This window comes from Folsomia candida, unplaced genomic scaffold (assembly GCF_002217175.1).
Source record: "Folsomia candida strain VU population unplaced genomic scaffold, ASM221717v1 Fcan01_Sc001, whole genome shotgun sequence".
Classification (NCBI taxonomy): Eukaryota; Metazoa; Arthropoda; class Collembola; order Entomobryomorpha; family Isotomidae; genus Folsomia; species Folsomia candida.
The window spans coordinates 23428021-23449754 of NW_019091193.1; the positions used below are offsets into that span (position 1 = coordinate 23428021).

General features: G+C 38.3%; 5 protein-coding genes and 1 long non-coding RNA gene across 7 annotated transcripts; 3 read left to right on the forward strand and 3 right to left on the reverse strand.

Moving 5' to 3' along the window:
- Positions 1–3930: 3930 nt before the first annotated feature.
- Positions 3931–6139, reverse strand: LOC110844708 (1-acylglycerol-3-phosphate O-acyltransferase ABHD5). Its single transcript, XM_035850896.1, is given in 11 exon segments — positions 3931–4128; positions 4218–4404; positions 4519–4636; positions 4716–4845; positions 4919–4949; positions 5039–5078; positions 5081–5212; positions 5278–5493; positions 5588–5670; positions 5775–5936; positions 6032–6139. Coding segments are annotated over 10 exon segments (1110 nt in total). The 5' UTR covers positions 5831–5936; positions 6032–6139; the 3' UTR covers positions 3931–4011.
- A 107-nt stretch (positions 6140–6246) lies between these two features.
- LOC110849362 (DDB1- and CUL4-associated factor 7) lies at positions 6247–9349 on the reverse strand. Its single transcript, XM_022096771.2, has 10 exons — positions 8946–9349; positions 8365–8528; positions 8092–8297; positions 7966–8003; positions 7709–7768; positions 7567–7597; positions 7397–7496; positions 7181–7324; positions 6883–6974; positions 6247–6798 (listed from the first exon to the last, which is right to left on the reverse strand). Exons 1-10 carry the CDS (start codon positions 9000–9002, stop codon positions 6659–6661), a joined length of 1032 nt encoding a protein of 343 aa, XP_021952463.1. The 5' UTR covers positions 9003–9349; the 3' UTR covers positions 6247–6658.
- Positions 9350–9447: 98 nt separating this feature from the next.
- LOC110863037 lies at positions 9448–15018 on the forward strand. 2 transcript variants are annotated; one of them, XM_022112249.2, is made up of 8 exons: positions 9448–9599; positions 10027–10361; positions 10440–10831; positions 10919–11285; positions 11381–11697; positions 11777–11822; positions 11897–12460; positions 12537–15018. In XM_022112249.2, exons 2-8 carry the CDS (start codon positions 10034–10036, stop codon positions 14297–14299), a joined length of 3777 nt encoding a protein of 1258 aa, XP_021967941.1. In that variant the 5' UTR covers positions 9448–9599; positions 10027–10033; the 3' UTR covers positions 14300–15018. The 2 variants fall into 2 exon arrangements, with proteins under 2 accessions (XP_021967941.1, XP_035706776.1); XM_035850883.1 differs by lacking the exon at positions 9448–9599 and adding an exon at positions 9780–9898.
- Positions 10774–11374, reverse strand: LOC118435231. Its single transcript, XR_004834637.1, has 2 exons — positions 11217–11374; positions 10774–11135 (listed from the first exon to the last, which is right to left on the reverse strand). It is a non-coding gene; the product is annotated as an uncharacterized LOC118435231 (long non-coding RNA).
- Positions 15019–15154: 136 nt separating the features above from the next.
- LOC110844716 (kinesin-II 95 kDa subunit) lies at positions 15155–17467 on the forward strand. Its single transcript, XM_035850887.1, has 5 exons — positions 15155–15408; positions 15509–15598; positions 15702–15946; positions 16011–16424; positions 16497–17467. Exons 1-5 carry the CDS (start codon positions 15353–15355, stop codon positions 17450–17452), a joined length of 1761 nt encoding a protein of 586 aa, XP_035706780.1. The 5' UTR covers positions 15155–15352; the 3' UTR covers positions 17453–17467.
- On the forward strand, positions 17467–18254 carry LOC118435229. Its single transcript, XM_035850904.1, has 2 exons — positions 17467–17849; positions 17954–18254. Exons 1-2 carry the CDS (start codon positions 17533–17535, stop codon positions 18237–18239), a joined length of 603 nt encoding a protein of 200 aa, XP_035706797.1. The 5' UTR covers positions 17467–17532; the 3' UTR covers positions 18240–18254.
- Positions 18255–21734: the final 3480 nt, after the last annotated feature.

Genomic DNA, 21734 nt, shown 5'->3' on the forward strand with positions numbered 1-21734 from the left:
TTTTGTAACTCGGCCATTTGTCGTAACCTTATAGATTGATAAAGTGTCAAATAATCTTGCTTGACAACTTTAGTAATAATTACAAGGTTACGACAATTGCTTCGATGCCTAAAAAACTTCAATTTTCGAAAACCCTGGTACCTTTTGGAACCAGTGTGTGTCGCACAAACTGTCTCCCAGAAACAAACCGCACACAAATTGTCAACACTCACATTTCGTGCTCTCAATTCTCGAATTAATCTTTTAATCATGGATGTATTATGATAAATTGTCAAGCAATCTTGCACTCCAAGTTAGTGAGGAGAAAAGACCAAAATGTCTTTTCTCCTCACTGAAAGACTGCTGGAAGAAAATAAGAAAACTACCTTTTCTAATTAAAAAAATGATTATCGAAGGGTTTTTACAAGCCTGTCGACAAAAAATTGAAGGAACATAAAACTTGATTTGTTAGGGAAGGAAGAAAATAATACGCGGTAGGTGGGTCAAAAGGTCAAGTTGTCTTTGATAATTTAACTTTAACACTTTATCATAATGCTAAAAAATAATTCTTCAGTTTGTAACTGGAGTTAAACATCACCATTTCTTTTTTTCTTGGTTTAGGAACGACGACTGATTACTGAAATGTTGCTTGATGATTTGGTGCTATCCGGATCGTCCATTGATGATCAATAAGAAGTACTAGTACAAATTGCTCAATATGCACAGCCCAGACAATTTTTCAATCATCGTGGTGGATCAGACTTCCGTGGTGATTCAAAGGCAGATTAAGGAGGCAATGGATCTTTATCTGCACAACATTGCCGGTTGTGCACCGGTTGACGTTGCTTGTCTGAAGGATAGACTTCCTGTACCTGTCAAATTTGAGGATGGGTATGATCATGAATGGGACCTTGTGACATGTCAACAACACCAATAAGAAGCATTGTGCCAAATTTCATGCAAATCGGACGAGGAATGGCGAAATTATGGCATGGCGACGAAATTTGGCGAAAACAAGGGGGTGGCGACGGGTGGGACCTTGCGACATGTCGATAAGACCAATAAGAAGCATTGTGCTCAATTTCATGCAAATCGGCCGAGAAATGGCGAAATTATGGCGTGGCGACGAAATTTGTCGAAAACAAGGTGGTGGCAACGGGTGGGACCTTGCGACATGTTGATAACACCAAAAAGAAGTGTTTTGCCAAATTTCATGTATATCGGACGAGAAATGGCGAAATTATGGCATGGCGACGATATTTGGCGAAAACAAGGTGGTGGCGACACGTGGGACCTTGCGACATGTCGATAAGACCAATAAGAAGCATTGTGCTCAATTTCATGCAAATCGGCCGAGAAATGGCGAAATTATGGCGTGGCGACGAAATTTGTCGAAAACAAGGTGGTGGCAACGGGTGGGACCTTGCGACATGTTGATAACACCAAAAAGAAGTGTTTTGCCAAATTTCATGTATATCGGACGAGAAATGGCGAAATTATGGCATGGCGACGATATTTGGCGAAAACAAGGTGGTGGCGACACGTGGGACCTTGCGACATGTTGACAAGACCAATAAGAAGCATTGTGCTCAATTTCATGCAAATCGGCCGAGAAATGGCGAAATTATGGCGTGGCGACGAAATTTGTCGAAAACAAGGTGGTGGTGACGGGTGGGACCTTGCGACATGTCGACTACACCTATAAGAAGTCTCTGTCGAAATTAGATGGGATTCGGACGAGAAATGGCGAAATTATGGCATGGCGACGAAATCTGGCGAAAACAAGGTGGTGGCGGTAGGTGGAGCATTGCGACATGTCGACTACACCTATAAGAAGTCTCTGTCGAAATTAGATGGGATTCGGACGAGAAATGGCGAAATTATGGCATGGCGACGAAATCTGGCGAAAACAAGGTGGTGGCGGTAGGTGGAGCATTGCGACATGTCGACTACACCTATAAGAAGTCTCTGTCGAAATTAGATGGGATTCGGACGAGAAATGGCGAAATTATGGCATGGCGACGAAATCTGGCGAAAACAAGGTGGTGGCGGTAGGTGGAGCATTGCGACATGTCGACAATACCAATAAGAAGTCTCTGTCGAAATTTCATGCAAATCGGACGAGAAATGGCGAAATTATGGCATGGCGACAAAGGTTGTCGCCATGCCATGCATTTATAAGGGGGGGAGCTGTTGGCCGCCCTGAGAAGGGCGTTTCCAGAGCACACGACGAGGACGTCGCTCCCTTGTGCTCCACGCGGGTCGGCCCCCGCGGACGCCTGAATGCGTCCGCGGGGGTCTACCTCCACCGGCCGGGAAAGCCCTATCCACGTCACCGCCTCCGCGACCGCGTTCCCCCGGAGGGTCTCGTCTTACGAGGTGGGAGGTCCCCGTAAATCGACCCGCCATTAAGGTTTCGAACCCGGGAACCCGGCCGGCCCCAAGGGGAGGTATCGCTAAAGAGCGGCGTCACCCAAGGGTTGGAGGTAGAGAGCCCCTCTCACTTGCCAAGCGCCACCCGCACTTTTGGCAAGCCCCGCCGGCTCCCCACCCGGTGAGCCTGCTTGGTGGGAGGAGCATTGGAGGGGGGACCTTCCCGTAAGGCTCTCCCCTTGCAGCGTTGCTCCCCCGGACCACCCCTCCAACGGGAAGAGAGTCGGGGCTGTGGGACAAACCACGGGTGGACCCGACTCCCCAGAGAGGCAGGGCGGTTCAGGGGCGCAGCTGCAATGGGGAGCTCACCCAGGGACACGAGCCCCCCACGAGCGCCTCCCGCAGACTAAAAAAATTACGGAACGGAACTTGTACTAGGCAACTTTGCCCCCCTAACCACAAACTGTGGTCACTTTTGCAACGAAAAGTTTCAATGACCTGACTTGAAACTGGTCAAATCAGCCTATTTTTTAGTTGTAGGGCAGTATGATCTTGCATTTTGTGCATTAAAACGTTCAAAAAGGTCAGTGGAGGTTTTCAAAAGGAGGGGTGGCTTATGGCTGATATGCCAATATCTACAGGTCCACATGTTCCGTGTTTACAATTGTTACAAATAATTCAATTAATTATATCAACGTTGTTGGGGGTGGGAAAATATCGATTCTTATAGTTTTTTGGTCGCTGATTTCGAATCTGAGGTCAGTTTTTTGATTGCGACATCATGGGAAGGGACACAGGGCCAATTAATTATGTTAAAATAACACGTAAAACTATAAAGCTGCAAATATAAGGCTGGGTTTGGTAGCAATTTATGAATAAATTAAAAGTTGACATAAATTCATGTAACTCTTGTCAATCAGAGAGTGAAACGTTTGGGAACCCATCACTACTGCCACTATGTGATAATTTTTGTAATAATCTACATGCCAGATGCCAACTGCAACTTCGTCTCTTCACAGTCTTCACGATGCTTACTTCGACGATGAAAAAACTTCAATTTTCGAAAACCCTGGTACCTTTTGGAACCAGTGTGCACTCACATTTCGTTCCCACGAATTAATTTTTTAACCATTGATACAAGAATCAGTGCAGTCTACTCCCCAAGCCAACTAAATAGTTTATCAATGTTTATGTTAATAAAAATCAGTGCAGTTGTAAATGTGAAATTGGCAATTTCAGAGGTTTTTGAGGCTATCGAAGCAACTATCGTAACCTTGTATTATGATAAATTGTCAAGCAATCTTGGACGATAACGCTTACGTTTATCGGGATAACTGACTTTCATGGCAACGTTTTTCGTTTTGCTTGACTGCGTGCCCAGATTTGCTAAGTAATTGTCCGTATCGAGTAGTCCTAATAAATATTGTGCGGAGTCAATAATAGAATATTAGTCCTTGATGATGGCAGCATTAAATACAGGTAATGCTTAATTATTTTGTGCCACCTCTCCTCATAAATGCATAGTAAGTTCCAAAATAAATGTGATATTAATATACTAACAAATTTTATTTAGTCGTTCTTTCTTTACAATGTCGATTTTCATGAATTATTAATTTTTCGCTTAAACGAGGTTTTCTCCAACCAATGAAAGGCGAAGTTTCAGCTCTCCTGTTGACGTTGTCCCGCATCACCTACGCCCACTTGACAAGCGTCTATCACGATTTGGTTAAAACTTTCGAACTTGTCGGCGTAAACGTGATGACCAGCGTCCAACACCTGCACACATTTCAATATAAATAAATATTCAGCCAATAATATTTTGTTGTAAATAGTTTCTTTTCTTGTCTAATTAATTATGATATTACATGAAAATTGACGTAAGAACCTGGTCTTCGATTCACGATTTCCTCTGCCGGATAGTGATCCACCCATGATTTACTTCCATAAATTAATGTCAACGGGATTTTATCGTCAAGAGTCTCCAGCCTCATCTCCATTGGGTTCTTGGCCCACCCAAACATATTCATTAAAGTATAAAATGCGGATTCGCCCCTGAAAATGATCAATATAATTTAAACAGTACAAAAATGACTTTGATGCATTCAATCGAGTTGAGTACAGTCAGTACAGTTCACTCTTCACTCAAGTTATTACTGAAGTTCTTACGTTGAGTTTTGCACGTTACTATGATATACGTAATTCGAAATCTTCGTCTCTGCATCGTCAATTTGGGTCGAAAAGTTTTTTATGATATCAGCCCTTATCATTTTCAAGACTCGAGGTCCTGGCGAACCAACAATGTCAATTTAATTGACAATAAATAAATCAAATTGACTGTTATAGCTGAAAGTTAAAGTACTCACCTAATGGTCCTGCAACCCTAAGTGACCACAATGGATTTATGGGCAAAGCATGCAAAGCATTGGCGATATAACGATTTTTAAATGGACTGTGTTTTGCATCCAGCAACCTAGTTGGAGGCCGTTTAAATCCCTAGAAGAAGTGTTTAGAATATTCTTGTGTCACACAACACTTTAATTATTAACCTTCTGTACTTCTGGCTTACCCATGGATCAGCCAAAATAATATGAACTATTCTATAGAAAATAATTACTGATCTTAGATTTTGCAAGGCCTTCAAAGTAATAACAAGCAGAGCACATAAAACAAGACAATCAGGTTTAACCTCTCAGGATGTCGACATCCATACGCGAAAGACAAATACCTCCGAAACTGTGACCCAGCAGTATAATTTTTTCCAGGTTCATCTTGGCTCGCCAGGCTTCGATTACTTGAACGAGTTGGTTTTCAGCCTCTTCAGGAATGCAGCTATAATCTGGTCTTGAGCTTCGTCCGAATCCTGTTTACCAAAAAATGACATAAAACAATAAAAGTATCGCACAAAATTACCGAGAGTATGTATACCGGGCATGTCGATGGCGTACACGGGTCTCGTTTGCGATTCTATCATTCCTTTAAAATTTAGCGTCCATAATCCCAACCCAGATCCAAGCCCATGAAGGAAGACTAATGGATGACCTTCCAAGTTCTCATTGCTACTAAAAGTCCATACGTAAATGTCATTGTCGGATAAAATTGGACCGATTTTGACATATTTTGCATTATAAGAAGCTCCAACGTCTGGAATAAATAGTTGACAAAATAATTTGTTCCTAATTTTAATAAATTGTAAATAGCATTTTGAAATATATGCATGGAATTAATATGCAAGTACGTTGAAGAAGACTCGTTTCAGCATTTTGTAGTCTAGCGGACGACGTTCTAAACCAGACCCTGTTCCAGACACGTCGCATCCATCTGCATCAAAATATTTTGTCTATCAGTAAAGTAATTTATATTGGATTTCTTTTTTCAATTATTTATTTACAGTGCACGGTATTGGATTTATATCACGTACGTACCCAGGTTCATAAACTAGAGATACATCAGCCGAATCCTCAAGGATTTCTTCTGCCATTTTTTCTTACACTAATCTTAATCTTAAGTCATCCTGAGTTTTTGGAATATTTTTCAGAATGTTGTCCAAGTCCAATGCAATAATAAGTTTGGTGAACAAAGGATTTCTATGGCACAAACCCAGATTTACAAACTTTCACTTACTTTCACTTACTCGTTGTTACATTCACATGGTGTGAATTGGTGTTAAAGGATTACATACCCCGCACTTCATACAGGAGCCTAATGTTTCAATCACACGCTAATTCGCTGAAATTTAATATTTTATTTTTATATTACGTATATTGTGCTATATACCGTGCAATATTGTAATTACAATATCGATTCTGAACTATTATCTGGCATGATTCAAATTATTTCCTCTCGCGTCACCTACTATTACTGACAACATTTCATGCGGTGAATTGGGTACTCGGGTTAAAATTTAGACACTTTTATTTTTCAAAATGTTGTTGAAATACAAACGCGTCAAAATGAGCAACAACACAAGTCGTAATTATAACATCAGATCGCTTCAAAAGCGAGTACAAAATTATTCTAATGACTAGTACCAACACCAACAAACATTTTCCTTATATCACTAGTTAGTTTTAGGGTACAAGAAATTTGCCAAGTGCAGCATCATTATGTACATTACACAATTAACACAACTTCAGACAGAAAAAATTCTAAAATGAGACAAAAAGTAACAGAGCAATGAATTTTTTTAAATATATTAACTTAAAACCATTTTGTAAAGTCAAATGACTTGGTGGCTCCCAAAAATTAAACCAATAAAAAATTTGTTTCATCGCATCTAGAAATTCAGTCGATACCCCAGGTATTGTTTCTAAACTCTCAAAATTTCCAAGTTCTTATTGTAACAAATTGCAATCCAATCTGGTTGAGTCGCTCCCCACTGAATTTGGTTAATTTCTCCTTCTGCTGCAGTATATGCCAAAATAGGGTCTTCTATGGCACGCGGCATTCCTAGAATCGTTTAATTAATTAATATACATGTAAAATAATAATTTTAAAAATATTAGACGAGGATTTCCACAAAAAAGTAAGTACCTGCAATGTCCCAAATTAAAGCTTGATGATCATCTCCTGCGGTGCAAATATGGCAAGCCGAGTGAGGAGCCCACGCAAGTCCGTTGGCAGAACTATATGAATTTCAAATTTTCTTAGTAATTTTAATATGTGCTACCGCATAAAGTTCTTTAAGGATCAGGAGCTCATCAAAGACCAAAATAAAAATAAAATTATCATTCCTGAAAAAGTTGATAGTGTGTGGTATAGTTAAACATTTATTTGTGTCCAATATATTTACGACTAGGTAATACTCCAGGTTATAATTTAAAATCCATACCTTCTGTGATTGTTTAGCCTTGCAACAGGCGTACAGGGAACTCTAACATCAAGGATAACGACTTCACAAGCATCCATTGCAATGGTAGCGAGGAAATTGGGGTCCTGTTTATTCCAAGCAAGTCTCAATAATGGGGTGTGTGTACTAGAAGAGATTATTGCGCATTATCAAGATTGTTTGCATCAAGCCGTTGATTAAGTGAGATTAATTATCAACCTGTCTTCATAAATTATGGTCGAGTGTTCCAAGTGTCTAAGATCGAACATTCTAACAGATCCGTCCGCTCCAACAGATGCAAACATATCTCTTCCTCCACCTGCAAAGTGATGTTATTTATATACTTTATGCATTGTCTCTCATTTGAGAACTAAAATAAAAACCCTCACCTGCTCGACTGAATGCAATATCATACACTTCCTACAAATAAACCAAGCCAACATTCAAATAAATCACTCTTACTACTGCAGAGTATTTCATTTGGGTAAATGAGGTTTTCATGACCTTGGTAATGATTGTTATAAATAATACCTTATCATGAGCGATTAGCTGTGTTTTGACGTGTCCATTAACTGCTGTTCGACCCACAGCCTGAAAATTTAAACAAAGTTGAACCAATTTTGCTCGTCGTGAAATATTTGCAACAAAATTGTTTGATATGTTATTTTACTTAGTTTACGCAAAAACGAATATGTAATCACTCCAGTTTATAATTTTATAACCAAATACTGCGCACCTGTAAGTCCTCACTACATGGATCGAACTAATCAGAGAAACAACGTACTCACCTGTCTAGTTTCCAGGCCCCAAATGGTACACGTCGTATCTTGGAAATTAGAACAAGATAATTTAATTACATTTGTTAATTTTTAAGACGTGAAGCATATAAGGTACGAATAATTTCGTATGCTCACCGATACTCGACGTTCCAATTAGATTGGGATCAACTTCATTCCAGTCAAAAGAAGTCAGGGGTGCACAAAAATCTGAGTTCTTGTTATTGTTGAGCAGGCATTCCAACTTGATTTCAGTATCTCCAGCCCTCCAGACTCGCAGATAATCTCCAGAAGTCGCCAATAAGTCGGGATATATCCCCTTGTTATCAGGAATCCATATGATCCTAGTGGGAGTAGCATATGTGTCAGACAAAAAATACAATTTAGAAAACATAATGACTTGACACGAACCTTGTGGCAGGATATGGATGGTCAAGAGTGGCTTTGGGAGCAAATTCTGCACTATCCTCGTCCAAAGAAACGATTTGCACTTTGTTGTTGTACTCCTCCACAAAGGAACCGAGAGCAAGTCGAAATCGCTTGTCTGGACGAACCGACCAATTCATGGCATAAAGCTACAAAAAAATAATATATTAAATATATATATGCATAGGTTTCGATCTGCTGCTAAAAAGTATAAGCACTACGATAATGATGCCTGGGACGAGGACATCGTTAAATACACTTTTTAATGGAACACTTAACATCTTCTGGAAATTATTGGAGAGAACTGTCAACTGTGGTCAAAGTTCAAACACAGAAGAAAATTGTGGAAAATTGTGTCCACTGGACAAAACAACATACAACAGATTGTGGTCAAATGGTTTTCTGAGCAGTAATTGAATTTATGAAATTAACGATTTAAATAATAAATTGAATTTCTATCTAAATATATACGCGTCTCGATAAGCGATATAAGCGATTATTCAAGCTCTTTTGGTTTGGTTAGGATGCAACGTGTTAAATAATTCGATAATTCATAACGCACGTACCGGCCAGGGGGCTTCATATTTATATATTTCCTTTCTTTTCGACGTTTGCGACGCCATCCCAAAAGATGAACGGGGCTCAATTTTGAAAGCCGTTAAGTGACAACCACGCCGGGTTAGTCAACACTGCTCCAAAAATCGGTTTAAGCAGATAATAATATATATGATTCAAGTAAATCGAGATTTACTTAAACAATTACGGATTTTTGAAAACATTGCATATAATATATAAAGTAACACTTGCAGTTGCAAATTCCAAACACGTTTGTCAAAATAAAGCTATACCAAAGTTTTCCAACTGTCCACTTTTCTTGGTCACAGTTAAATTAAATCAAAATAATTGTGCTATTTCCACCAAATTATTAACTATTGTCAAATTTATGGTTTGTTATTTTATGGTTTTTTATTTATCAGGAGTCGAGTTGTTTAGAGCGGAGTGAGCTGCTGATTTGAAGCTTGAGCGGGGCGGGGGATTCACAGACGCTAAACGCTGCGGTCCAGTTCAAACTTTAGGTTCACAACAAAAATTTCCCAATTTCATGAAATTTTGCATCCCACCGACCACGACAAAAAAACCACTCCCACACTCACAGGGCTCCCCTCGCAAGAAGACACCCCCCGTGGCTCGCTCAACACCCACACAACACAATTTCTGAGGTAAGAGGTTATCTCAATAAGCGGTTTGTCGAAAAAAAGTTAATTTTGTTCGTCTGCAGTCTGCACTTGTGAATATGTTCGCCAATGTCTTTTCTTTTGAGTTTGCTGGTATAATTTTATTGTATGAAATGCGTCATGAAAGAGGCTAACAAGTGTAATCTATTGTAATTTGACATGATAAGAAGTATTCTTGTGTTTGCTCTATAATCAAGGAAGCTAACTAGTTTTTTCATCTTGATTATTCGATTATTATGGATATACCGAAACTCATTGCTCCATCGTTGGCTGAGATTGTTAGAGTAAGCATTAGAGTTTAGAGCCATGCATGACAATAGAATAATAAATATATGTGTAAAAACAAAATTGGAACATTAAATGTTCCATGCAATGAACCGGAATTTAATCTTTTAATTTTCTTATTTTACAGACTCATAATGTCAGCAATGGATGTTGGTGACCTGGATGGAGGTGAAATCACTTTTGAAATTGCAGATGGAACTGAATTTGTAATGAACTCTGAAGGACGACACGTCCAAGTCATCGACTTGGGTGATTCAGGTATCAGCCAAGAGGTAGAAGTGGTCACAATCGAAGCTCCAATTTCATCTAGAAACACGACATTGTCAGCATCCTCCCAAGGCAGGAAACCCCTTAAACATCCGACGACAACCTCAATGAATTTACAAAGCTTGCTTCGTGGGAAAAGCGCTCCAGCATTGTTGAGAAATTCTAGGCGGCTACAGACTGCAGAACAAGTTAATTGTATGAAAGTACATGCATTTATTATACATTTCTACATATGCAGTGTAAAATCTTAATTAGCAATAATTTGTTCTGCAGATATAGGGAAAACAGTTTCTTATTCCTCCACCGGCAATAACAAAGGAAAACCGTCTTCGTCTTCTGGAGCATCGAGGACTTCGTCATCACGGTCTTCTATTCAGGTTAAAACCACAATGTCCTCCAATTCGTCAAATCAAAACAACCTTCAGCATGCAGTTCTTTTGGATGAGCATGGCCAACCTACTGATGAAGTAGTTGTCCTTCAAGCGAATGATTCCGGCGAGTATAATATTGTTGAACGTATGCCAAAAGAGTCAAACAGTGGCCTTGATTTTGTTAACTTATCCTCCATGGAAGGGACCCGAAATGAAGATGATCAACAAGAGTCTAATTTTCAACAACATGGACAAACCATAATAATTTGCCAAGACGGTGACGACCAACATCAGGTTTTTATTTATTATTTATTCTACACTGCATGCATTATTTGTATTGATGTATTGTCAGTAATACTAATTTGGTCTTTTATTTTTTAGTTTCAACAGTTGGTTGAGGATGAACACGGGAACTTGATTCCGGTTGAAAATGGTATGCCCTTACAGATGGAAGACGGAACAATATACTATCACGATGATTCTGTATATGACTCTTCCACAACGTCAACCAGTTTCTTCTTGACTGACACACGCTCTGTAAAATCTAAAAAGAAATCCAGAAAACCGCTACAAGTTATGATCGGACCGGATGGACAACCTTTAAAAAAGAAAGGACAGACAGAACTTAAGTGTATGGAAAAGGGTTGCTTTATGACATGTTACAACGTAGCAGAATTACGTAAACATTTGACCATCAGCCACGGGTTTCACTTTGATGAAGAAGTAGTTCAGTTCTCCAGCGACAAAGGTTTTAATTATTGTTATAATATTCTCGTCCTACAGGATTGAATAATGTCTTTTTAGATGTGAAAAATTAATGACGAAATATTTTAAATTTCTCAGATTTTAAAACTTGGCGCGAGACGTATGAGAGAGAACGCATGGTTAGTTTTATATACCGTGGAGGCACTAAAAAGGTTGCGAGAGATCAGGCCGTTACTTATTTAGTCTGTCACCGATCTGGACATTATAAGCCAACAATGAGCAGTGAGACACCAAGAAAAAGAAAATTAAAACCTCAAGGAAGTTGTAAAATGGGGGGATATTGCACTGCGGGTATTAAGCTCATGAAGAATATAGAAACTGGAATCGTAAAGATGGAAATTTGTCACTCACACTATGGTCATCCGCTGGATAGTGATGCCATACCACATTTGAGAGTAAGATTGATTTATAAAACAACAAAATCCTTCCCAGGCAAATCTGCTTACAGAATCTTCTCTATGAAATATTTCACAGGTCACTCCTACTTTGCGAAAGGTCATTCTAACAAAATTTAAAGCAGGTAATGATTAACAATGTTTAGTAGTCGAAAAAAATATAAAATGTCTTATTTACAAAATACCGTTTATTTTGTAGGACTTTCGTTTACCGAAGTGTTGGCATACATTCACCATAACCCAGATCGTCTAGAAGGTTTGCGCCTCGTTGATCGCAGAGCTGTAAGAAATATATATGACACTTGGAAGCACCCAAGCCGACGATCCAGACAAGTTCAAAAAGATATTGATGAGCTGTCCGACACCGTTGACACCCCATCGATGATAAAGAAAAAAACAACAAATAAGAATGATGATGACCGAGACGAATCGATTGATAATGACGAATTTGTTGAAAAACGTGATGACGAGTCCGAGAGTGAAATTGATATGAATGAAATGGAAAAGAAACCAAAGCTTAACATTAAGACAAAAATGTCACCATTGTCAAAAACTAAGCCAAGAATGTCTGGTACAGTAGATGATGATAACAACGATGATGATGATGATGATGGACCACCTGTCTTGGTCCCTGTTGAAATCAAAGAAAAGTTTCAAGTTAATACTGTAAAAGAAACTCGATCTATGCGGTCAAACAAGATGAAACCTCTTTCCCAACAGCCATCGACATCTGTTGCCACCCCTGATACTCCTAAATCCCAGGGTAATAACTATTTGAATTTGTAATAGGAATTATTATCTCATTTAGCTGTCACAAATATAATATTTCTTATTCCTAGGTTCATATGGATTGAGGCCAAATAGGAAAGTACAAGTATACAAACACGAAAAAACTAAACGTAATCGAAATTCGTCCGAACATGATAAAGGTAATGATGGACATGGAGAAGCCGCAGTGGCGAAACCAGCGTTGCCAGCAAAGACTACCAAACGCAGCATTACTAAAATAAATTTAAAAAAGAATATCAAAATTGAGTCGGCTGAATCGTCGTCAGATGTTGAAGAGCCTATAGCTCCCTTACCTCCGATGATTATTAGTGAGGTTTTGGAACAAGCAATTGAAAAACTATTGGACCATGGAGATTCTGGCCCCACAGTTCTGCTATACAAACCACTAGGTCGCTCGTCAAAATATGGAGAAGTAAAACGGGAACTTCGCAGAAATGACTTTTGTGTAGTTTTACAAACTCCAGTGCAGAGACAATTGTTACAAATGTTTCCAAGTATCCTCGGGTATGACACGATCGCAGCCACAAAAGCCTCCCATCGACACCTCAAATTAGCGTTTTTGATGGTTTTGGACGAGTTTCATGAACCAATACCTATTGCCTGGCTGCTGACGAATTCCTTGGATTCTCGCGTATTATCAAGCTTCTTTAGATCACTGAAACGAGAATGTGGAGACCTTGCAACTAAATACATAATGGCACCAAGATTTTCAGAGGCTTATAAAACTTGGTGCACAATTTTCACTGACACACCCCGTAATGTTTTAAGTGACGTTGAAGTCCGACGTGACCTGAAAGCCCTGGTGTGGAATGAATTTAGCACTGACAGAGGGAGACGTGAGGTTTGGGAACTAGTGGAATCCTTAATTATTGAAAAACGCGTCGACCATTTAGACATTAGTCATTTAGATGACAAGTTTGAGCCTCTGTTAGATAAACTTCCTCATTCTGGTCTGTTCATGGAGAGATTGGAAAAAGAATGGCTATCCAGAACTCAAGAATGGACATTGCATTACCGCATTGGTGTTGACGTTAATCTAATGGGAGCATCGAATGCTTTCAACAAACTGAGAAAATTTATTCATTTCAAGGGAACAAAGAATATGGACGAAAATTTTGAGCAGATATTGAAAATTGGATATGACAAATGCTTTCTGAGGTCAAAACGAATGTTTAAAGGAGATCAAAAATTCAGCCGATATCTTGACAAAATTACAGAATATCATACAAAATCTCGTAAATTGCCAAATGCTTCAGTGATTATCGAACCCGGTGTAGAGGATACGTGGATTGTTTCCGTTGGAGAAAATTCAAAATTTACTGTATCGTACATCAACAGTCCATGTGATTGCAAGCTGATTTGCAGACATTGTAAAGTTTGTCAACACATGTACGCTTGCACATGTACAGAAAATACAATCTCAAACATAATGTGTGAACATATTCATCTTGCCCATTCTGAACGATATAACATTGTAGACGAGCCAGAGCTGATTACAGGAGATGTTTATCCCGATGCAGAATTCAATTCGGCATTTGGAAAAATCGAAACTTCTGGAACGGAACAAAATCCTGGCGCAGTCATTAATATTGAAGCCGTCCTGAAAGCTGCAGGCTTATTTCACCGATCGGACGGATTGCAACCGGATCAAATTGTCTCCATAACGGACGCAGACACACACACTATAATTTATGAGAATAATGCAACTAGTAGTGGTGATACTGAAATATGTCAAATTATGGTAGACCATCGTCAATTACAAGACATATCGTCTGGAATTATCGATACGACGGAGGAGGATTCCCAAAATTAAGAAATATAATTTAATAGTTAGTTATATATATATAGCAATATGTTTAAAAGCTCAAAATTGGGGGGTCATGACTCATATGAGGTGAGTAGGGTTGGTACAGATCATTGTTTGGGGGTTAGTGACTCAAACTGGGTTTAAAAAATTGGCATGATGATATTAGTTGATTTGTAAAATATCTAACAATAGAAATTCAAAATGTTAATGTTGAAAAATAAAGCACTTGGTTCGGTTTTTTTAAGTTTCATATAAATTTAAATTTAAATCATGTTTGACATTTTTTTGCCCTGAGCGTCAGTCTATTTGAAGGGGGTTACACACAATGAAGACTTATTCTTTGATAAATTTGATAAATACAGTAAACCCTGACAAGGGCTTTATGAACGTTTAACAATATGAACGATAAAGGACGTTTAATATTTGTCGCCAATTGAATATGCTACTCCATCTCCATGATAGGAAAATTATGTGAAATCATGGAGTATAAATAATTTGTAAGAATGTATATTATGCTATATTTATAACGCAGACTAAATTTATATTGAGACCATTCGTATGAAAACTAACAAATAATTTAACGCTTTCGGATTACTTATCATGTGTATATTCTCGTCTTTACTGATATTGTACAATTTTATTATGCATTTGTCGCGTTACCATGATACAAACCGTATTTAAAGTATTTATGTTTAATAAAAAAAATAGCCACTTCTAAACTCAAATTCATTACAAAATTGTATTGTATTTTGGCACTGACGTTATTATCCCTGCATTGTAATACAGTTTGTCTAGCATGAGTTTTTCAACGTACAAGTCAGATTCGAATGAACTTGTGAAAGTAGTAGCAAGAGTGCGGCCCTTGAACGCCTTGGAGAAAGCAAATAGTGAAATAGCGTAAAAATAATCAAATTATTGATGCTGGTACATCGAAGTTCTTTATAAAATTGCATAATATTCTGGTCCCGTAATTGACAATTCAGAATTATTGAAACGGACATTGAACGTAACGAAGTACTGGTGACCAAACGAAGAAATGAAAACACAAAAGCTAATCCTATGCATTCCTCTTCAGAAATCAAGCCATTCACTTTCGATGCCGTGATTGACAATTCGTAAGATGTTTATTTTGGTTGTATTATTTAATACACGTGACAAGTTTTTCTAAGTTGAATATTCTTTATAACGAGAGTGTAAATCAATTTAATTTTCCAGTCTGACGCAGAGGCAGATGTACGACAGAGTATTTCAAAGCTTGGTCAATTCAGTGGTTGAAGGATTCAATGGGACCATATTTTCTTACGGGTTTGTTATATATGATACCTGATACCATTCATATGAATATTGGTACACGGAGATAAATAAAAAGTGCAATTAAGTTCATTGTACATATTACTAAAAATTTAAGGCAAACTGGCACAGGGAAAACATTTACAATGGAGGGATCATTGGAATCGGAAGCTAACTATGGCGTCATGCCAAATGCTTTTAAGCAAATATTTGATCAAGTCTCATTAAACCGAGAGAAACGATATTTGATTGGAGTTTCATACTTTGAAATTTATCAAGAGGAAATTCGAGACCTGTTGGACTGTGACAATTTTAAAAAGTGTGTCATCCATGAAAATCCGAATGGAGGAGTTCACATCAAAGGTAACTTAAATAATTATTTCTTTCTTTTCCTTAACACATGCATTACATTAAATTAATTTATTAGGTCTCTCTTCTTATCTATGCTCCAGTTTCCAAGAAATCGTGGACCTGTTGGCAAAAGGGAAATTGAGTCGAGTTGTAGGTGCGACAAACATGAATGAACACAGTTCCAGAAGTCATGCCATCTTCCAAGTTACGATTGAGACGTCCGACCAGACCGATATTGATGGTGAGCACATCAAAGTCGGGAAATTGAATCTGGTTGACCTCGCCGGATCTGAGAGAGTCTCCAAAACTGGGGCAGAGGGTATGAGGCTCAAGGAAGCTGGGAAAATAAACTTGTCCTTGTCCACTCTCGGCAATGTCATTTCCGCACTCGTGGATGGGGCGGCCTTCATCCCATACCGAGACTCCAAATTGACACGCATTCTTCAAGATGGGATCGGAGGAAACTCTAGAACCGTAATGGTCGCCACAGGTAATATCTATATTTGTTAGCAACAGTTCTGGTCTGCGAGACAATGCTAAATACTATTATTATATATTACAGTGGGTCCTGCGGGATACAATTATGAGGAGACCATAAATACCTTGAGGTATGCCAGCAGGGCGAAGAACATTGAAAACAAACCGAGAATCAATGAGAACCCTAAAGATGCCATGCTCAGAACATATCAAGAGGAAATTAACCGCCTGCGAAGCATGGTGCAGGACAAGATGGCTAGAAAGACCTCGGCGACCAAACCAACTACTGCTGAAGATTTTGACGACAACTTGGAGAAAGAGACAACTCGAAGTAGTAAACCAAAACCCAAAAGTACTACCAGTAATGGTTATTATAAGCAGCAGAAAGGATTGATGGACACGAGTACAATAAATGAGCTACGGGAAATGTTGGAACCTTTGGGAATTGTGTTCGACGGAGACATTGAAGCAATACTGGTCAAGTTGAAGGAAAAGACTGAAAGTTTGCAGAAGGACACACAAATGGTGAAAGAGGATCACGAAAAACTATCAACCCAATTGCAGAAAGCAACTGATAAGCTGAAATCAGCAAAATATGAGTGCAACAACCTCACTGCACAGATCAAGTGGTTAGAAAGTAAAGTTCTCAACTCCTCTGGGGAGAATAAACTGATTGAAAAAACAAAGTCTCAAAAGGAACAAATTGAGTTGCAAGCAAAAACCCTAGAAAGCCATAAAATGAGACAAGAACATCTCCGAAAAGTTTTGGCTGAAAAAGAAATGACAAATGAAGAATCTTTTGCGGATTGTAATGCATTGGAAAATGATTATAGAGTGAAAGTTGAAAAGTTGATGAAACTGACACGTAAAATTGATACATTTGAAACCGACTATGCTATGGACAAGAAGAAGAACGTTGAAAACGTCACAAGACTCAAGAATTGTATCCTAGAAATGAAAAAGTGCATACCTATTTATATATTTATAAACGACTCACTACAATTTTTAAGCAATCCAAAAGTGGTAAAGAATTTTTTTTAACTTTTAGAGAGTTAAAATTAAAGAAAACCATCGTGGACAATTTTATTCCGAGAAGCATTCGCAAAGAGATTGACCAAAGGATGCGATATGACTCAAAGAAGGACGAATACTTTGTGGAACCCACAAAAAACTGCAGTTTTACTCCACGAAAAGTTGACAGAATGTTACAGTTCCCAATGTTTAATCTCACTCCCTTTCGTGATCTGCAACCTATGGACAACACTTTCTTCACGAATGAGAATGTGCTTCTACTTTCTCCTAACGCTTCCCATTGGCCAGCCAAAGATTTCGTTCCAGACATTTTAAACCCTAGAGTGGACTCTTTGATTAAAGCTGCTGTCAAGGACATGAACAATACAATCATTATCAACTGCGACCATAAATGCAACAAGTCGAGGTATTGCGATGAGCGCTCCAAATTGATTATTCGCAGAATTATCAGAGTATGAAGAATTTACCTATTCTAAATATGTGCGTACATACTTATGTATTGGCTTTCAGACTTGTTGATTCTCCTTCGTATACTGCAATTGGTCCAACGCTGCTCCTAAGAAACATACGATCAGACAGATTTGTCGACTTTGCAGTGGTTTCGTCTGAAATCAGCCTTCCAAGTGGTTCCAAAATATTTCAAATTCAGCTCCCCCTAAGATCACAAAATGGCGTAAAGTACACCCAGCAACAACTTATGGCATTCCCTTTATGCAAATACTCTGCACAAGGAGAGATATCCTTCGAATCAAACCGTAAAAGTAAACCAAGCTCACTTCTCTCAAGTCTATACTAAAATCAAAGCATATGAGTACTAATTTATAAATGTAAATATATACAGTTGCACGAAATTCCGACACTGTTGAACAAAATACTGAACTTTTAACTGCACGTAAATCAAATCCCCAGAAAATCATATTAGAGAAAACATTTCGACAAGAGGATCATAAAATATCCTCAGCAAATTGTAACCCAAATCAAGATCAGAGAAAAACAAAATATGGCAAAGGAACACTTGTCCAGCACCGGACACTCGGAACCAAGCAAATAAACCCCCCAAAATCGTCATGCAAGGCGTCACTTCCCGAAAATTGCAGTTTTGTTGACGAACACCATGTATTTGAAATACCGAAACGCCTTGATCCATACGAGTTGGACAATGTATTCCAGCAATCTGCTGGACAAGAACACGCGAACGAAGAAGCTGATGTGAACGATAATGAGCCATGTTCGGCCGACGAGCTAAAGTTGCGTCGCTTACGATATTTCGCATCGAGAAAGGAGCATATAGCGAAAGTTAGAATGGAAATGCTAAAAGACGATTCTGACATGATGTCGTGATGAAATTATACGGGTGCAGAAAATGCAGTTACTCAATTGAGATAGAAAATTGATAAGAAAGTAGAGTTAAATTAATCAGATAAATTATACGCATATGTTATGGCTAGAGCTGACAATTGCGGTATCTGTATACACAAAATAGGCACAATGGGACATACACGATGGAGCAAAAGCAAAACGAATTGAGACACCAGATAGATAAAATTTGAATTCAAAACGTCCTACTCGTCCATTGTCTCGCAAAAAACAAAAGACTTGAGCGATGACAAAGAGTAACAATATTTTTATACTTTTAATAAAAAATATTTTAATGATTGAGACCACGCTTATCAATTTGATCTCATTAATCGCCTCTTTGTCGAGGTGCATTTTAAACAAGGTTTAGCACATATGTAAGAAGAGACACATAAATATGAAGCTGCCAAAAAATCTCAAGTTGGTGCCAATCAGGTGAACAATAAACTTGTGGCACAACATTGTTATCAACCAGCCATTCTCTCAAGCGCTTGCATGTCTCATATTGACGTCTACTTAAAATGTCAATAAAACAATCAAATGCTGACCATATGGGCATTTGTTAGACAAAAGATGAGTCGATGAAAGTTTGATAAAAGGAGGAACAGTTCAGACATGGGTTATTAACCACTGACCTAAATCATGTCAATTTTTCATTTCAAAAGGAGGCACTTATCCTGAGCACTAAGTGAAATAACAATTAGGCGACCGACCAAGTATTACGATGTGACATTTTTAAGTGATGAGAACCAATGAGAACCGATGCAGCCAGTTGTCATTAAATATTTTATACTCTTAAACCCCATTTTAATCCAAGTCCCTGCATAGTGGTTTCTTGCAGATGTAGAAGCTTTTTATTATATCGAACGTGAATCAACATGTTTTTGAGAAAAAATTACATGAATGAATTAGCAACTGGTCTTGGGTCTCATCTCGATTTTCTGCTTTTACTTTTGTTCACTGTGTGTGCAGTATTATTAATCGGCATCGACAACCGTCTTTATGCAGTTATTAGCCTGAATTGAATTAAGTACCTCCTCAGAGAAGTAAAGCAAACAAATAAATTTAAAATGGTTGACCATAATACCGATGCAAATCATGGTTCACATGACCACGGTTCACATTACAGTATCACACAAAACACAAATGTAGTCTACTTCTATTTCTACCATTGAACTACAAAAGATGAGATGGCCATAGGAAAAGTGACAGTTTGAACTAGTAGTGTGACACCAGGTTAAATTACATTAAAGGATGACACAAACATGACCTCAATTATTAAACAAAGCCATTTCTTGTCCATCATTTAGAATTTGAATTCATTTTGTGTGGGCAACGCAGCGTTCATCATTATGCGCTGCGGTACGACTTTTCCCTTCAACCAACCACGTCAATCATCCTTCTCTCTCTATTGCAATGCAAAGTGAGCGATTGTCAAAGCGTGATATCAAACTTTTGCTGGTAACCAATTTTAATTGGTGGTTGTTACATGCAATTACACTCTTTCATGAGAGAGAGATGTTCTCTCTGTCACGGGAATCATGAAGATGAAATTGTTTTAATTTTGCATTGTGATGCGACAATCCAACCACCAATGATTCCTCGAGTGAATGCCACCGGCACGAGGAGTACAACGGGAAGTGAACGAACACGAACAAATTTTAATTTCATTTGCAGCGAATGTGATGGTGATCCCATTTTCAATCGTCATTATACAGATCCATCCAGCATTTAGTTCATTTTCCGCTACTATTTTGGTTTAATACTCTGAGGCGGAGACGACTTCGGATGCATGCATGTGGATAAACTAATGAATAATTTACTGTCTGCTGTAATTTGCATTGTTCTTGAATTTTTAAGAACCTGTGCTGTCCTCAATTCTGATGATTAAAGAAATTCGAAATTATTTATCTTAAGGAATTTTCTGCATGGTGTATATTTCTATATTTTCAACTACCGTCACCAGATCAGTCTTCGCCTTCCTCTAAAATAAATGGCTAATAAAATGTGATGAGCCAATGTTGTCATTTGAATTAGGAGTAAGAGCATCCATCTTAGACGCCCTTCCTACAACGCGTCACACAAGCAAGGGTTACTAAATAAGGCAACTGATTTACATGTCCTGTGCATAATGTCAAGTGTGTGGTGGCAGAATGATGGATTTGCAAACGAGGCGTAGTATTTGCAATGTCATGTCATCAACACAAAAATTTTCCAACTGCATCCAAACAAAATCGCCAAAATTTAGGATTAAAAAATTGTGTCAAACGAACTCAACATGCAAACAAGCTTCTTCTCATGCATTAAACGACAAGTATTTGGAGACGAGCGGTATGTACAAGCGTGGTGGCAGGCATGTGATATCCTAAATACGAGAGTTCTTGGTTTGTGGGTAAATTGAAAGAGCAATCAAAATTCATTTCCTTTGTTTGTGGTCGACAAAAGTGTATAAACTACTGTAGGAAATTCGAAAAGAGTAAAAAGTTGATTTAATCGTCTCATAAATATTTTTGGATAATTTAATAAAACAGTCCTCCCATTCTCTCCCATTTCAAGTTCGTAACAAAACCGCATTTCCGCTTCTCTCTGCATCTCCATAAAAATAAGCGAAGCAAAATTTTCAGACAAAATGTACACCATTAACGAAGTAGGTTAGGCTGCTCTCATCATCAAAATGCATGCATATATTTCTATGCATTTTTTCTGTTCCTGAACGTATTCTAGCTCAAATAAACAATAATTGTCGTCGGACTGAACTGAATGACGACAGGAAAAAAACAGAGAAACAGAGATCTTTTTAAGATGTAAAAAAACGTGCACATACGAACAATAACCAAAATTCTTTGCCTTTCACACTCAGAAAAGAGTAATAATAATACTGCCAAATTAACGTTATACTGCTTTAATACGCATGTGTTTGGTTTGTACTATGACT

What these genes read in the sequence shown, in the direction of transcription:
- LOC118435229 (XM_035850904.1), top strand. Translation starts at nt 17,533, where the DNA reads ATGCGATATGACTCAAAGAAGGACGAATACTTTGTGGAACCCACAAAA. An exon ending in CATAAATGCAACAAGTCGAG is followed by an intron (nt 17,850 to 17,953) that starts GTATTGCGATGA and finishes ATTGGCTTTCAG; the next exon opens with ACTTGTTGATTCTCCTTCGT.
- LOC110849362 (XM_022096771.2), bottom strand. Translation starts at nt 9,002, where the DNA reads ATGGCGTCGCAAACGTCGAAAAGAAAGGAAATATATAAATATGAAGCC. An exon ending in AATATGAAGCCCCCTGGCCG is followed by an intron (nt 8,529 to 8,945) that starts GTACGTGCGTTA and finishes ATTTTTTTGTAG; the next exon opens with CTTTATGCCATGAATTGGTC. An exon ending in TATTGCATTCAGTCGAGCAG is followed by an intron (nt 7,497 to 7,566) that starts GTGAGGGTTTTT and finishes ATCACTTTGCAG; the next exon opens with GTGGAGGAAGAGATATGTTT.
- LOC110844716 (XM_035850887.1), top strand. Translation starts at nt 15,353, where the DNA reads ATGCATTCCTCTTCAGAAATCAAGCCATTCACTTTCGATGCCGTGATT. An exon ending in GATGCCGTGATTGACAATTC is followed by an intron (nt 15,409 to 15,508) that starts GTAAGATGTTTA and finishes TTAATTTTCCAG; the next exon opens with TCTGACGCAGAGGCAGATGT. An exon ending in TGGAGGAGTTCACATCAAAG is followed by an intron (nt 15,947 to 16,010) that starts GTAACTTAAATA and finishes TTAATTTATTAG; the next exon opens with GTCTCTCTTCTTATCTATGC.
- LOC110863037 (XM_022112249.2), top strand. Translation starts at nt 10,034, where the DNA reads ATGTCAGCAATGGATGTTGGTGACCTGGATGGAGGTGAAATCACTTTT. An exon ending in ACGGTGACGACCAACATCAG is followed by an intron (nt 10,832 to 10,918) that starts GTTTTTATTTAT and finishes TTTATTTTTTAG; the next exon opens with TTTCAACAGTTGGTTGAGGA. An exon ending in TCAGTTCTCCAGCGACAAAG is followed by an intron (nt 11,286 to 11,380) that starts GTTTTAATTATT and finishes TAAATTTCTCAG; the next exon opens with ATTTTAAAACTTGGCGCGAG.